Source organism: Hemitrygon akajei, chromosome 8, assembly GCF_048418815.1.
Source record: "Hemitrygon akajei chromosome 8, sHemAka1.3, whole genome shotgun sequence".
Classification (NCBI taxonomy): domain Eukaryota; kingdom Metazoa; phylum Chordata; class Chondrichthyes; order Myliobatiformes; family Dasyatidae; genus Hemitrygon; species Hemitrygon akajei.
Window position 1 is genome coordinate 97,272,294 of NC_133131.1, and position 15,266 is coordinate 97,287,559.

General features: G+C 37.7%; 1 protein-coding gene across 1 annotated transcript in view; it reads right to left on the reverse strand.

The window, feature by feature from the left end:
- Nucleotides 1-2,620: 2,620 nt before the first annotated feature.
- hepacam2 (HEPACAM family member 2) overlaps nucleotides 2,621-15,266 on the reverse strand; it is a 77,171-nt gene continuing 64,525 nt past the window's right edge. The window contains exons 9-10 of the mRNA XM_073054233.1: nucleotides 10,141-10,259; nucleotides 2,621-6,794 (exon numbers count right to left, since the gene is read on the reverse strand). Of these exons, the coding sequence (XP_072910334.1) occupies nucleotides 10,161-10,259 (99 nt within the window). The 3' untranslated portion in view covers nucleotides 2,621-6,794; nucleotides 10,141-10,160. The remainder of the gene's footprint in view (nucleotides 6,795-10,140; nucleotides 10,260-15,266) is intronic.

Consider the following 15,266-nt stretch of genomic DNA (forward strand, 5'->3'; position numbering starts at 1 on the left):
ATAGAGCTCTTATAGATAGTGGGGTCAAGGGATATGGGGAGAGGGCAGGAACGGGGTACTGATTGTGTATGACCAGCCATGATCACAGTGAATGGCGGTGCTGGCTAGAAGGGCCGAATGGCCTACTCCTGCACCTACTGTCTATTGTCTAATATCTCCTTTGGTTTCTTCTGCAAAATTGAACAATTTAAATTAAAGTTCCATAAACAAATTAAGAATAGGAAGCAGTGTTGTTCTCTGAATAAATCTCAAAGGAAATGTTTTGAATAACTTAACCATTTGACAGATAATCACTCCTCTCTTTTTTTTTGCTAACCTTGTTTTCTAAAAACAGCTGCCACTTGTAAGATCACAAAAGATACAAGTAAACTTCCAACTAATGCAGTCGGCCCTCCTTATCCGCAGGCTCCGCATGCATGGATTCAACCAACCGCGGATCGGGAAAACCTGGTTCTCTCTCCAGCACTTGTTGTTTGAGCACGTACAGACTATTTTTTCTTGTCATTATTCCCTAAACAATACAGTGTAACAACTATTTACATAGCATTTACATTGTATTAGATATTATAAGTAATCTAGAGATGATTAAAAGTATACAGGAAGATGTGAATAGGTTACTGCGGATCGGGATTGAAAAAAAACCCAGAAGTTCTGTTAGTCAGCACAGGTACATCCGGTATTATTTAGTGTCAGTTAGTCAAATGTTTCTCTCAGTATATAGTATATATTTTACCTTTCTATGCATATAAAACACTTAAGAAACGTATGCATTTCAATAATTAAACCACAGCATTGCTTAGTAATAATTGTAGCTTTCATCGGGACAGGGCCTTTCACATGCTCCATTATTCTCACTTTATCCTTTAAAATTGTTCCAATCGTTGACTGACTGCAGCCCAATGCTTTCCAATGACCGATGGCATTTCATCTCTTTCCAATCACTTTATCATTTCCACTTTATTTTCAATCTTGATCATTTTCCATCAACAGAACAGAACCAGCAGTAGCTGCGGGCAGCAGGGCCCAAGCTCCACTGGATCCTAAAGTCCACCTCACTGAGACAGGTTAAATAAGGGACTTGAGCATCCACTTTTTTTTTGGTATCTGTGGAGGGTCCCGGAACCAATCCCCCATGAGTAAGGAGGGCCGACTCTAGTTCATTTAGTTTCTGGTCATAAATGGAAGTTAGTCTTCAGTTCTTAAAATATAAATGGAAAGCAGTAATCTGCCTGGATTTAAATACACAGCTTTCAAAACAAGCTCTGTACATTGTACATTGCAGTACATTGCTTGTGTAGAAGCAGATGCTAGTGACTGTACCTGTTTTACTGCTCGAAAAGGGTATAGGATAATGGTTGTTTAATTTAGTTTGTTTCAAACAGACAAGCTGACTCTTAAATTGCTTAGTACAAGGAAGCTTGTGAAACAGATAGATAATATAATTTAGCATATCAATAACTGATCAGTTTATAGTTTGGAAGGTTTTAATGTCCTTAAAGAAATTTGTTTTATAGCAGTAATTAGGAACTGTGAGCATTCGCAAAATAATTATGTCTTCAAAATGCTTTTAGAACATTTGTGTTAACAAGATATCCAAGGAAGTACATGTGATATGTATGTGAAGTCACCTATGTGGGAGAAAAATGATAAATGTAGAGAGCAGTTCTGGCAAAAGGAACATCAGACAACATGAAAGAAACCAGGGATGAATGAGGTTCCATTTCTCCAGCTTCAGCTTCTGAGACAGACAATGTGTTTGTCTGTATCATGGGTATGCCTTTTAAATTTATAGGAATTGTACCTGTGCTTTGGAAATCATTATGTTTAAGAAATACTTTGTGTTTAGGAAATAGTTTGTGTTTTAGAAATAGCTTGTGATTTGGAAATGTTTTATAAGACAGAAACCTTATGTAAAAATTTGGAAAAGTTTAATAAAGAAATCCTCTGAGATTTAAACGTGTATCACTGTAAATAATTGACCTGTGTTTAAAACTACTTTGTTAGTTGGAATATCTTCTCCTTGGTAGGGAGAGGGGACCTACCACTTGAATAGTGAGTATTGACAGCTTAACTCACCGTGGAGAATAAACAAGGAAGTAAACTAGCTTTTGAAGATTGGGTAGCTACAGTGTAAATTCCTTTTAGAGAGAGTACTCATGATGATTGAGATCCAATAGGACTTAAGGTCTTTGTTTGAGTTTAGAACTTCACGGTCGGCAAACCCAATACCATCCCAGTCACTCCCGAGAATGAATTATGAATTCAAGCCCTGCCCTCTTTAAATATTCCTTAACCTTTCTTTCAGAAAGATGCTCTTTGACCTTCTGCCCGTGGGCCAGTTAACTAGAATGTTATTTACTGCAGAATAGAAATTCAGTTTCGTCTAACATTAGCAACATGATTACATACCACCACGAGGAGTATTCGAGTCTATATATCATCTATTTTAGGTAAGGATAATATTAAGACCACAAGAATAGTGCTAAAACTGCATAATTTGTATAATTATATCCTCAATATCCAAGACATATACATAATTACCAGTGTCAATATGCACATTTGTTCAGTCATACCCACCAAGTGTACTAGCTTTTCAAACAAGGCACTTTTATTTCTCACATTTACAGAAGTGACTGTATCTAATCTCAATGCAATATTTACAATTTACAAGTATAACATTAATAATGAGGCCAGGACCAGTATATACAGTAGAAATTTGCTGATATTATAATTCTAAGCGAGAAACTAAGTTCTGAGTAGATATTGAGCCTGCAGAAGGAAATTGACATATAGTGACAGATGGAATGTAAATCTTGAGAAAATTTCAGGTAATTCGTAGTGACATAGAGAACAGAAAAATCAATATTTACTTCAACGTCACTGATGTTCAGAGAGGTTTGCTGCATCCATGGACATGAAAGTTAACATGTAGTTACAGCAAGCAATTAGATTAGTTTTATTTGCCCCATGTACATTGAAACATAGAGTGAAATACACCTCACGTCAAATCCAATCAGTGAGGATTCTGGTCTCATTGTCTCTCTCTTAGGAGACAAAGCATTAGTATTTATCATAAACCCACTGACCCCAACAGCGACTTAGACTTCACCTCTTCCCATCTGTCTCTTGAAACTATGTTATTCTTTTCTCCCAGTTTCTCATTCTCCACCGCATCTCCACTCAAGATGAAGCTCTCTGTTCCAGGACATCTGAAATGTCTCCATTTTCAGGAGGTATAGGTTCACTTCTGCTGTGGTTGATGGAGCCCTACCTTGCACCTCCTTTGTTTCCCATCATCAGCTCTCATCCTACCTCCTCCCAGACAGAACAGCGATAGAGTTCACCGGGTATTATGTTTCACCTTTTGGGCCTTCATCATTTCCACCAGGCACTTCTCATCCCCACCCCTCTCCACCTTCCGGGATTCTCTGGTCCACTTATCCTTTCACATTGTTCCTTCTGTTACTCCTGGCTGTCTCCCCTGCCATCACTGTAGATGTAACCCTTGACCCTACACCTCCTCCCACACCATCTAGGACCTATACTGTCCTTGCAGATGAGGCAAACGTTCACATGCATCTCATCCAACCTTGCCTACTGCATTCAGTGCTCCTGATGTGGTCTTCTCAACATCAGCAAGATGAAGCACAGACTCAGCCACTGCTTCACTAACACTGATGCTCAGTCTGCAGACGATTTCAAGTTCTCTCTCCATTTCCACCCTGACCATCTGTACCACCAGCTGAAGCTCCAACACAAACTGGAAGAGCAACACATTATATATAATCTAGAGAGTCTATTACCCAATGGCACAAAAATTGAGTTTTCCAATTTTAGATAAACACCCTGTCCACCATTTTTCTGTTTTTCCTCTCCCTATCACCCCACCCCCGTTCTCTCCTCTCCTCTCATTCTGATCTTCTGGTTCTCCCATTTTTGTTCCCCTCCCTCAGCACCCTGTTCACCCTCTTCTTTTAACAACTTCACTCAGATTCTCCCCCTGCCGTTCCAATTCCAACTGCCGTTCACCTCTCCCTTCTCCTCTAATAGATCCATTTCCCCCTCCTTTACTTACCTGAATTCAGCTCTGGTAGACCTTTGTGTTGCTGTTTATCTCACTCGCCTCCCCCTTACCTTCTTCCATATTTTGTTTTCTTTTCTCTCCGTCTGTTTCCACCTATCATTCACCTGCTGCAGATTAACTCCCAGAAAATCTGTGATGCTGCTTTCAGTGAACTATACACTTGAACTCCTCGGTCTCTATGATACATTGCATTTCCTAGTTGCCTACCATTCATAGTACAAGTCCTATGCTGGCTTCACTTTCCAAAATGCATTACCACACACTGTATAAAAATCCATTTGCCACTCAACAGACCACTTCCTGACTGATCAAGACCACCCCCCCCCCGTAATCTACAATAATCTTCTTCACTATCGACAATACCTCTTAATTTCATGTCATCTGCAAACTTGCTGATCAAGCCTTGTGCATTCACATCCAGATTATTTATATAAATAACAAGGGTCCCAACACTGACCACTGTGGCTCACAATGTTTCACTAGTCTCCATTCTGACAAACATAACTTCCAACATATAATACCATGCTGCTCTTAATCAGACTCTGTCTATTCAAATGCTGGTAGGTACTGTCCCACATAATTCCCTCCAGTAACTTCCCCACCACTAATATCATGCTAACAAACCTGCAGTTCCCTGGCTTGTCCTTGCTGCCCTTCTTCCACAACAGAGCACGTTAGCTACCTTCCAGTCTTCAGGAACTTCAGCAGTGGCTAACAATGAAGCAAGTTCTGGAAGAATTTGGAACTCTGGATACTTATCAGCCATTTTCTTGAACTGATCGAAATTGTTTAGAACTAATTTCAACAGTCTAGGGATAAGGATGAGGAATACATTCGGGTAAAACTTCATTTGGAGGATTATGATTCCATGGAATTCTTTTACTCAAAATGTATAATGTTCAGTCATTGGCTAATATTCAGGCTGTGACAAACAGATCATTGGAATCAAGGAGTATGAGAATGGGGGAGGAAGTGCTGGAACAAAGCTGAGGAAATGGCCCGTCATAACCTTATGGATTGTGAACTGGATTCAAGAGGCAGGAATCACATCATCCTGCTCCTTTTTAAAAAAAAAAATTCCATGGTTCTTAAATTTGCTAAGAACAATCATGATCATGAGACCATAATCATCTACGTCACATGACACAGCACATAATGATGATGATGATTCTTAAGTAATATAAAATTAAAGACAGATTTTCACAGAATTTTTTATCTGCTTGACAGATGCACCCTGAAATACCTCTTTATATTTTTCTACAGGCTCCTAAAACATCTTAAAGATAGACCAGTGCACTACAGTGGCTCCAAAGCAACTTAAAATAATTCTTGGCAATTCTTCTTCAACTGGTATTATAAATATTATTTGGATTTTTAAAAATCTGCAATTTTTGATTTCTTATAGCTACATCAAAAATTCTAATGAGAATTGACAAGAGATATGGATCCTCATCATAACAGAAGATACAGAAAAAATTAAATTTCCTGAAAGCAGAACACCTCTTAAAAATATTATTTTTAAGTCTGTATGTTTTCTGTTTAGATGTTTCAAAACCTCTTTTAGATCACATGCACATGCTTACATATTATCCTGGGTCAGATAAATGTTCATGCTACTCCAAATGATAAAAAAATCATGTAAATTGACTATTATATTTACATATCTTTAATTGTCTGGAAGGAAATATGTGCATTCAGAAGTAGTGATTTGTACTTTGTTGAGTTTGTCTAATCAACAGTACAGAATACTTTTTTGGAGGAGGAATGATGAGGAATTTCTTTAGTCAGAGCATGGTGAATCTGTGAAATTCATCGCCACAGACGGCTGTGGAGACCAAGTTACTGCATACATGTATATTTTAAGTGCAGGTTGATAGGTTCTTGATTGCATGGGCATCAGAGGTTACAGGGAGAAGGCAGGGGAATGACGTTGAAGGGAATAATAATTATTCAGCCATGATGGAAAGGCAGGGAAGACTCAATGGGCTGAATGGCCTAATTCTGCTCCTATGTCTTCTGGTCTTCTGGTTCGTATGGTCTTGGTCTTTTGGGATCATTATTCATGTTGAGCACTCCCAGGTTAACTCTGCCAATGAATTCACTCCAATATTCTTGCTCTACTAACAATTTTATGATCCCTTTGAGTTAGGTTATCAATAAAATGCATAAAATATTAAATAATATCCAGTTTTGCACTGATATTGTATCATCCAGAAACACCACTAAATAATTGAGTTCATGATTCCCATATACTAATTATGGTAGGAATCAGTCTCCGATGTATCCCTTTATAATAAATGTGTACAAGATTTCAATATATGTCTAAGATTCTCATGGAAAATGTAAACCAATCCCTGTAATAAATGACAGTTTAAGTTTTAGAATAAATACATCTTATGGATAACAGTTAAGAATGAAAGATATTTTCTGATAATCTCATTTAGTCATTAACTTATTCCCTATTGTTTATTACATTTTATGCTGAAAGTTTAAAAGTTAAATTATTAGTACTTTGCCGATGAATAAATGCTTTGCAAGCTGCTTCAGTGATTTTTCTGTTTTGAGAAGAAATGATTCACCAGCTGCTGGACAATAAAAGGTTCAGCTTCTTGTTGTTCTGACCTTGGCTGTCTTTATAGTTTGTTGTCAAAACACACAGTCATAGCACAACTGTCGCAGTCTTCTGGCATGTGGAAAATACAGCATCCAACTGGTAAAACACAGAAAAGGCAAGTTTATTGTACCTTGAAATATGTGTATTCACAACAATTCTCCTCTCTTATTTTCAGCACAAGCAGAACATATTTACGTAGTGCCTGTGAATGATCAGCAGATTTAAATGGCATGATATGGTCATCAATAAATTTAGCTACCATTTTTTGAGTTCCAACCTAGAAATTAAATCACACCACACATTTGAAAGTATGAATTGAACTATAGAGAATAACATTACACTTGATATTCAGGCTTTAACAATAGTTCTATGTAAACAAATACACATATTGTTTTTTATTAAACTTCCTCTATGCACCAATCACAATTTTTTTTAAAAACCCACACATTTTTAATGAGAATAATTGTATTAATATTATTTAAAGATATCTTCCACCACAATTCATCATTTTAAACTGCTGGAAGGACTTTAAAAATGACTTCTGAGTACATTGGTTTGTGTAGACAATGAATCAAACTTGGACATCACAGCAGCATAGTGATTAGCACACTTTACGGTACCAGCAATTCCCACCGTTGCCTGTAAGTAGTTTGTACGTTCTCCCCATGACCACGAGGGTTTCCTCCAGGTGCTCTGGTTTCCTCCCACAGTCCAAAGATGTACTAGTTGGTAGGTTAATTGATCATTGTAAATTGTCCTGTGATTAGGCTAGGATTAAATTGAGGGGTTGCTGGGTGGTGCGACTCGAAGGGCCAGAAGGGCCCATTCCATGCGATATCTCAATAAATATATATATCGAACAATAGAACATTACAGCACAGTAACAGGCCTTTTGGCCCTTTTTGGCTGTGCCAAACCATTTTTCTGCCTAGTCCCACTGACCTGCACCTGGCCCATATCCCTCCACACACCTCTCATCCATATACCTGTCTAAGTTTTTCTTAAATGTTAAAAGTGAGCTTGCATTTACCACTTCATCTGGCAGCTCATTCCACACTCCCACCACTCTCTGTGTGAAGAAGCCCCCCCTAATGTTCCCTTTAAACTTTTCCCCCTTCACCCTTAACCCATGTCCTCTGGTTTGTTTCTCCTCTAGCCTCAGTGGAAAAAGCCTGCTTGCATTCACTCTATCTATGCCCATCATAATTTTATATACCTCTATCAAGTCTCCGCTCATTCTTATACGCTCCAGGGAATAAAGTCCTAACCTATTCAACCTTTTTCTGTAACTCAGTTTCTCATGTCCCGGCAACATCCTTGTAAACCTTCTCTGCACTCTTTCAACCTTATTAATATCCTTCCTGTAATTCGGTGACCAAAACTGCACACAATATAATAAACAAATAGAATGTTTTCCAGTACGGATCCCTATGATACACCACTTAGCACATGCTTCCAATCATAAAAACACAACTCCACCATAAAACATCCAATGACAAAAGCAACTTTGGATCTAACTTCCCAACTTGCTCTGGATTTCATGGGCTCTAATATTTTAGACCAGTCTCACGTGCCAAACACAGCACCCTCATTTTTGTTAAGTGTTTGAAAAATTCAATCAAATTGGTCAAACAGAACATTCCCCTAACAAAGACAGCTGATTACCGTCGATACCTTTCCAAGTACAGATTATTGCTGTTCCTCAGAAACTTACCAGTGATGTTTTACTCACTAGCCTGTGATTAACAGTCTCATTCTTGCTCCTCTTCTGGAACAAAGGTGCCACATTTGCTCTCATCCAGTCACTTGGGACTTCAGTTGTGACCAGCGAAGATTTAAAATTCTCAGTCAGAATCCCATCACCTCCCTTCTTCTCATACCAGCCTGGGACACATCTGATCAGACCCTAGGGATTGATCCATTTTTTTAAAACCTGCTTGCGTAGTGGTTAGCATAATACTTTTACAGCGCCAACGACGCAGGTTAAATCGGTAAGGAGTTGGACGTTCTCCTCAGGACTGCGTGAGATTCTTGCAGATGCTCTGGTTTCCTCCCACATTCCAAAAGTTAGTAGGTTAATCTGTCACATGGGTGTAATTGGGTGGTTCACACTCAATGGGCCGGTAAGGCCTGTTATCATGCTGTATCTCCAAATAATAATATTATTTATTGCCTAAATAATAAGATTGAAATCAACGACGGTGTTCAGCGCCATCTGCCTGCTTTTGCCCCCCCCACCCCCCTCTCGCTGATGCTGGAGGAAGGTGCCTGCATGTGATCAGTTTCTCTCTTGCTTGCGGCTCTCAGAGGAGGGTGCCTGCATTTGACTGGTCTCTCTTTCCCTCTTGCTCGATGCTGCCAGAGTCTTGGGTCTTGGACAAGGTCTAATTGAAATTAGTTTGTGGACTTGACTCTATGGTTCATACTATGAAGTGTTTCTGGTTTCTGGGTACTCATTTTTAATTGCTGTCTTTTGCGATGTTGATCAGGGCAGACTGTCTCTGTGGCCTGCAATCAACAAATGGCAGTGCGCTAAATTGAACTGAACTGTACTAAGTGGAACATTCCTAGAATCTGTAGTTTGATGTTGTATATTCTGTGCTTTTCGCTCGTTTTTGCTGTTTGCGCAATTTGTTCTTTTTTGTGCTTTGGATGAATGATGTTTCTTTGAACAGTTTCCATTGAGTTTCTTTGTTTCGTGGCTGTCTGTGGGAAGATGAATCTCAGGGTTGTATACGGCATACATAGTTTGATAATAAATGTACTTTCGATCTTTGAATTAATAATAAACAAAAATAATAACTCCTCATTTTTGATGTGAACTTTTCCTTCCCACATCTTCCAAATACAGTTCCCTTCCCCTCAGTGAATACAGATGAGAATCACTCATTTATTACCTTACCTATGTTCTCTGACACCATGTATAAATTTCCACTTTGATCCCTAAATAAGCCCCAATCTTTCTCAGGTTACCTTATTGCTCTTGATATACATAAAATACTTTGTGATCTGTGATCAATCATCTGCCAGTGGTACTTGGTGTTCCCTTGTTGCCCTCCTAATTTCTTTTCTATGCAGCCTGCTACAATTTCTATACTGCTGTCTGCTTTCCCTCATTTTAAATTCTCTATAACTTATCTTATGCTTCCTTTCTTTCCTTTAACCATCGATTGACATTCTTGACATCCAGGGTTCCCTAGAATCATTGTCTTTCTCCTTCAGCCTAATGGGAACACCTTAGCCATAAACTTCCTATTTTGAATGACTAACTATTTGTCAGATGCAGAGTTACCTGCAAGAAGCTGCTTCCAATCTAACTCCATCCAGTTTTGTGTCTAGACTTCAGAAAAATTGAGATTTTGACCCCAGCAGTCTGACCGTAATCTCTGCCATATAAGTTTAAGAAATTGCAGTACTAGTTCAAAATGAAAGCCACTATTACCTGTTGTGATCAGTCCAACATCAAGATGTTTTTGGTGTCTGGCAAATGACTTCATAAATTGTGTGGATGTCTGGTACTCGAATAATATCGTACACGGTGCTTAATTTATCTGGTGGAACCTGAAATGTATTAAATGAACAAACATATATATTTTTAAAATTAATGTAAAATTAGTTCATATTTAGAAAAGAAATATATATCCCATAAAATAACGCCTTATACATATTAACAAAGCATTTTAACAAAGACTTCATGTAATTGTTTTTACATTAACTATTCCCATTCACTTTAATGCACCTAGGTCTAACGTAGTTCTGTGCAAGATAAACATTCAAAAACAATACTTAATTTTAAAACAAAACTACGTTTAGTATTTTAAATTTGTTAAATGTCCCTGTTAGCTGAGATAAATAACACTTGTTAAGCAGAGTAATACTGAAATTACTTTAGATCCATACAGTGTAGTTTCTAAATCCATTGTAACTTATTGCTTTAGCTTTGCCAAATTCACTGAGTCATTAAAATAATTCGATGTATTTTAATAAGAAATGGAAAAACAGCAAAATTTAATCATAAGTATTTCTCTTTGTCTACCAGAAATGCATTGAACTGAGGGGTTTCATTAACGCTGAATGCATTATAGGACAGGCCCTCTCCAGCTAACATAAAGGCTCTGTTCTGTGAACCATTTGTAACCTAGACTCTTCATAACTTGGAAATGTGGCCAGGCACAAACCAAGATCCCAGGTGGAAGAACTTCCCTGCAGCCCCAACAGCAGTTGACAGATCCATTCCATTTGATTCCAAAATGCTCATTCATATGTCCAGACTATACGTAAGACTGGTGTTCATAAGCAGGGGAGGACCTGACCAATGTTAAATGTTCCCAAGTCATGGTTAGATTAAACCTCACACTGCGTACCACAACAGTGTGTTTTTTTTCACTAAATACAAATACACTTTCGCATTGATATGTCTGAGCAAAATTTGGCCAATTTTTAATCAAAATCACACTATTAATAACTTGGATGATGTGTAATTTGTTGTTTTGTGGCAATCATACATAAAATTACTATAGATTGTTAAATAAATAAATAGTGCAATAAAAATGGATTAATGTGGTATTTCATAGGTTCATGGACTGTTGAGAAATTTAATGGCTGAGGGAAAGAAGCTGTTTCTGAATCACTGAGTGTGGGTCTTCAGGCTTCTGTATCTCCTCCCTGATGATAGTAACTAGAACGGTTTATATCTCAGATGGTGAGGATCTTTCATGACGGATGCCATCTTCTTCAGCATTACCCCATAAAGATGTTATTGATGGTGGGGAAAGTTATGTCCTTGATGGATATAGTTGAATATATAGTTGAATCCAGTCCTAATACAAAAATTAGCTGCCTTGGACTTAAACATTCAGCTTCTATTTACATACAATTTTTCAGTCTGATTTTACATTAAAACTTGTTACTAAATATCAGCGGACTTTGCGAAGAAGAGAAGTACAGGTTTGAAAGAAAGTAATTTTGCTATAGAACATAGTGAAAAGATGAAATATACTAAAAATAAGCAGTGTGTGTCAATCATTGCTAATATTGTACAAAAGGCTAATGTGATTTTCATTATAAAAGAGAATATTCAATGTCACTGGAACTGTTACATGAACTGTTCTCAGATGTAAAATTTTTAATTTCATGTCATAGGTTGAATTAGAATCAAGTGCAGTCTTTTGGTGATGGAGATTTAAAGGCCAGATGATGACTGAAGTAAATGCATAGATATCATTAACTCCCCATATTAAAGCCATTCATTCCATCCTGGTTTTTCTATCTCTACATAAATTTCCACCTCCACATTTATTATGAAAACCACATATGGAATTTATGTGCAGATCGAATTTAATGCAGAAAAGTGTGAGGTATTGCACTTCAGTAGTACCAACCATGGTAGGTCTTAAAACATGAACAATAGGGCATTGAGGAGTTGGTAGAACAAAGGAATCTGGGATTACAGGTCCATAATTCATTGAAAGTGGCATCACACGTAGATAGGGCCGTAATGAAAGCTTTTGGCACATTGGCCGTCATAAATCAATGTAGTGAGTGCAGAAGATGGAGTGTTATGTTGAAGTTGCGTAAGATGTTGGTGAGGCTTAATTTGGAGTATTGTGTAGAGTTTTAGTCACCTATCTACAGGAAAGATGTAAATAAGTTTGAAAGCGTACACAGAAATTTACAAGGATGTTTCTAGGTCTGGAGGATCTGAGTTATAAGGGAACATTCAATAGGCTAGGACTGTATTCCTTAAAATGTAGATGACTGAGAGATTTGATAGAGGTATACAAAATTATGAGGGATATAGATAGGGTAAATGCAAGCAGGCTTTTTCCACTGAGGTTGGGTGGAACTACAACCAGAGGCCAAAGGTTAAAGGTGAAAAGTGAAAATTTTAAGAGGAACTTGAGGGGAAGCTCCTTCACTCAGAGGGTCGCATGAGTGTGGAATGAGCTGCCAGCGCAAGTAGAGCATGGAAGCTCAATTTCAATGTTTAAGAGAAGTTTGGATAAGTACATGGATGGTAGGGCTATGGTGCCAGTGCAGGTCGATGTAGTAGGCAGTTTAAATGTTTTCAGTATGAACTAGATGGGCCAGAAAGCCTGCTTCTATGCTGTACTTCTGAATGACTCTATATATGTATGTTGCACTTAGAAGCTTTATAAAAGAGAAATGTTGACAGAAAATCTCAATGGATATAATTTGTTTAATAAATTTGTTATATTTGTTGGTCACCTGCTGTAAAATAGGACTTGAGGAAATAGCAAGTATTTTTTGCGCTAGTGCCAAAACTGAAATTTATCCTTACTGTTTCTTACTTGGAAAATATTTGGAAATGTTCATATGATCTTTAATATTGTCAAGCTAAATGTAATCAAACCATTTGCCATGAAAATTATGAAGGTGTTGCAATGGGCCTGTCCCCTATTATCCTGAATAACTGCATAGGAATCTTCTTCATAGCTAGTCATACAGGATTGAGGATGACTTGCTTCCACATAGAGCAGAAGATGACTATGTATGAATTCTTTCAACATAGGGTGGCCTTGTACACCAGCGGCCATTTGGTCTTTACAGAGCAAGAAAGTGATCCAATGGAAATAGGTCCAAGATAAACAGAGACCAGGCGGGGTTGCGTATCCCAGCGCTCAACAGTCCAAGTGGACCAAACAATCTTAGTGGAGTTGCACTGGTGACTTGTGAGATCTGGCCACCAACATAAAGGCTGGATGCTTTCAGCTCACATCAGAGCAGCTGATAGGTAGTTGGACGGTAGCAATCCCCAAACCTCGCCACTAATCTAGTCACCCTCTAGATGGAAAGAGAAGTAAATATGAGCAGTTAATCCCACACAGTTTACTTAGCAGTTTATCCATCACTGTGGATCATGAATCACTGGAAGACTCTATTCCATACAACTGTGGAAGTAGAAATATTGAATACAGTGGATTCTGGTTAATTGGGCCATTGATTAATCAGGAAAATGCTTATTTGGGACATCTCTCAAAGAATAAAAAACTAATCGAGAAAATATCTGGGATTCCCTTCATTTATTTGGGACGTAATGCTATTTATTTGGAGCAGGAGACGAAAGCTGAACAGTTTCTAATTAATGGCATTTATAAGCACTTATGTGGCCATTAGACATTACACTGTGCTCAGAGTCAGCAGCTTTTAAATAGCATCAGTGGTGTGTGCTTGTCTTCAAAAGCAGCAAGTTTTTGTCATTGATAGTTGGTGAGAAATAAGTAGGAAGATAATTCAGAACTGTTTTGCTCACTGTGGTTTCAAGCATTCAAGCTTTCAGATGCCAAAAATGGCCAGAAGTGAAAAGGAAAAGATTTTACTTCTTCATCAAGTTAAGACCTATGAAGAATTTGAAGTTATCTTGAATGTTACAATGAAAATGAAGATTTGGAGGATGTAATCATCGATAGTGTTGTATGAAGGCAGTCCATTATCTGTACTAGGTGTCTGCACTGATTTTGTTCATTCAGTCATCAAAAGAACACGGCCACATACAGTGGATGAACTATCAGGAACTAATACAGTTTTATAGTGCTGCAGTAGTATTGGTATATTGTTATAATTTGTTCTGTATTTCATTTTAATATATAATTTGTTACTCATTTAAATGGAAGCTTGTCTTTTTTATACCTTTTTAACTATTTCCATGAAACTTCCGCTAAATGGGCCAAAATATACTGGTCTGGATGTGTCGCAATTAACCAGAGTCCACTGTACATCAAAGCAAAGGTTGAGAGAGGAGTATGGGTAGAGATCAGGAAAGTGGAATTGAGGCCAACATTACATCAGTTCTGATCTTATTCAATAATGAAGCAACCTGAGAGCCACAGAATCACAGAGCATAGAAACCTAGAAACACAAATACCTATCCACACCAATCCCATTTTCCTATATTTGTCCACATAAGTCTATGTTATATCTAACCATGTACCATGCAAATACTTTGAAGTGTTGTGACTGCACCTGACTCTATGACCTCCTCTTGCAAATAGTTCCATGTACACACTGTCCTCTGTGTGAAAGTTTACACCTTGGATCTTCTTTACATATTTCACATCTCACCTGGAAGTATCCTCCAGTTTTACACCCCCTGCCCTTGGAAACAGACTAACTGTCCTATTGAGGCCCCTCACATTTTGTAAATTTCTGTAAACTCACTTCTTAGTCTTCTGCCAGTGAGAATAATCCCAGCTAATCCAGTTTCTCCTGCTTGCTAAACCACTCCATTCTAGGCAGCAATCGGGTGATTCTCTTTGCACTATCAGATCATATTTGTAATGCAATAACCAGACTGCACATAATATTCCAAGTGTGACCTAAATGAGGTAACAGAATCAGAATCAGGTTTATTATCACTGACATGTGACATGAAATTTGTTAACTAAGTAGCAGCTGTACAATGCAATACGTAATATAGAAGAAAAAAATAATGTTAATAAATAAATAAGTAAATCTTATTCAGTAGACTTTATAAAGTATACGTATATAAATTAAAAATTAAAAATTGTGCAAAAAACAGAAACACTATATATATTTTTAAAAGTTAGT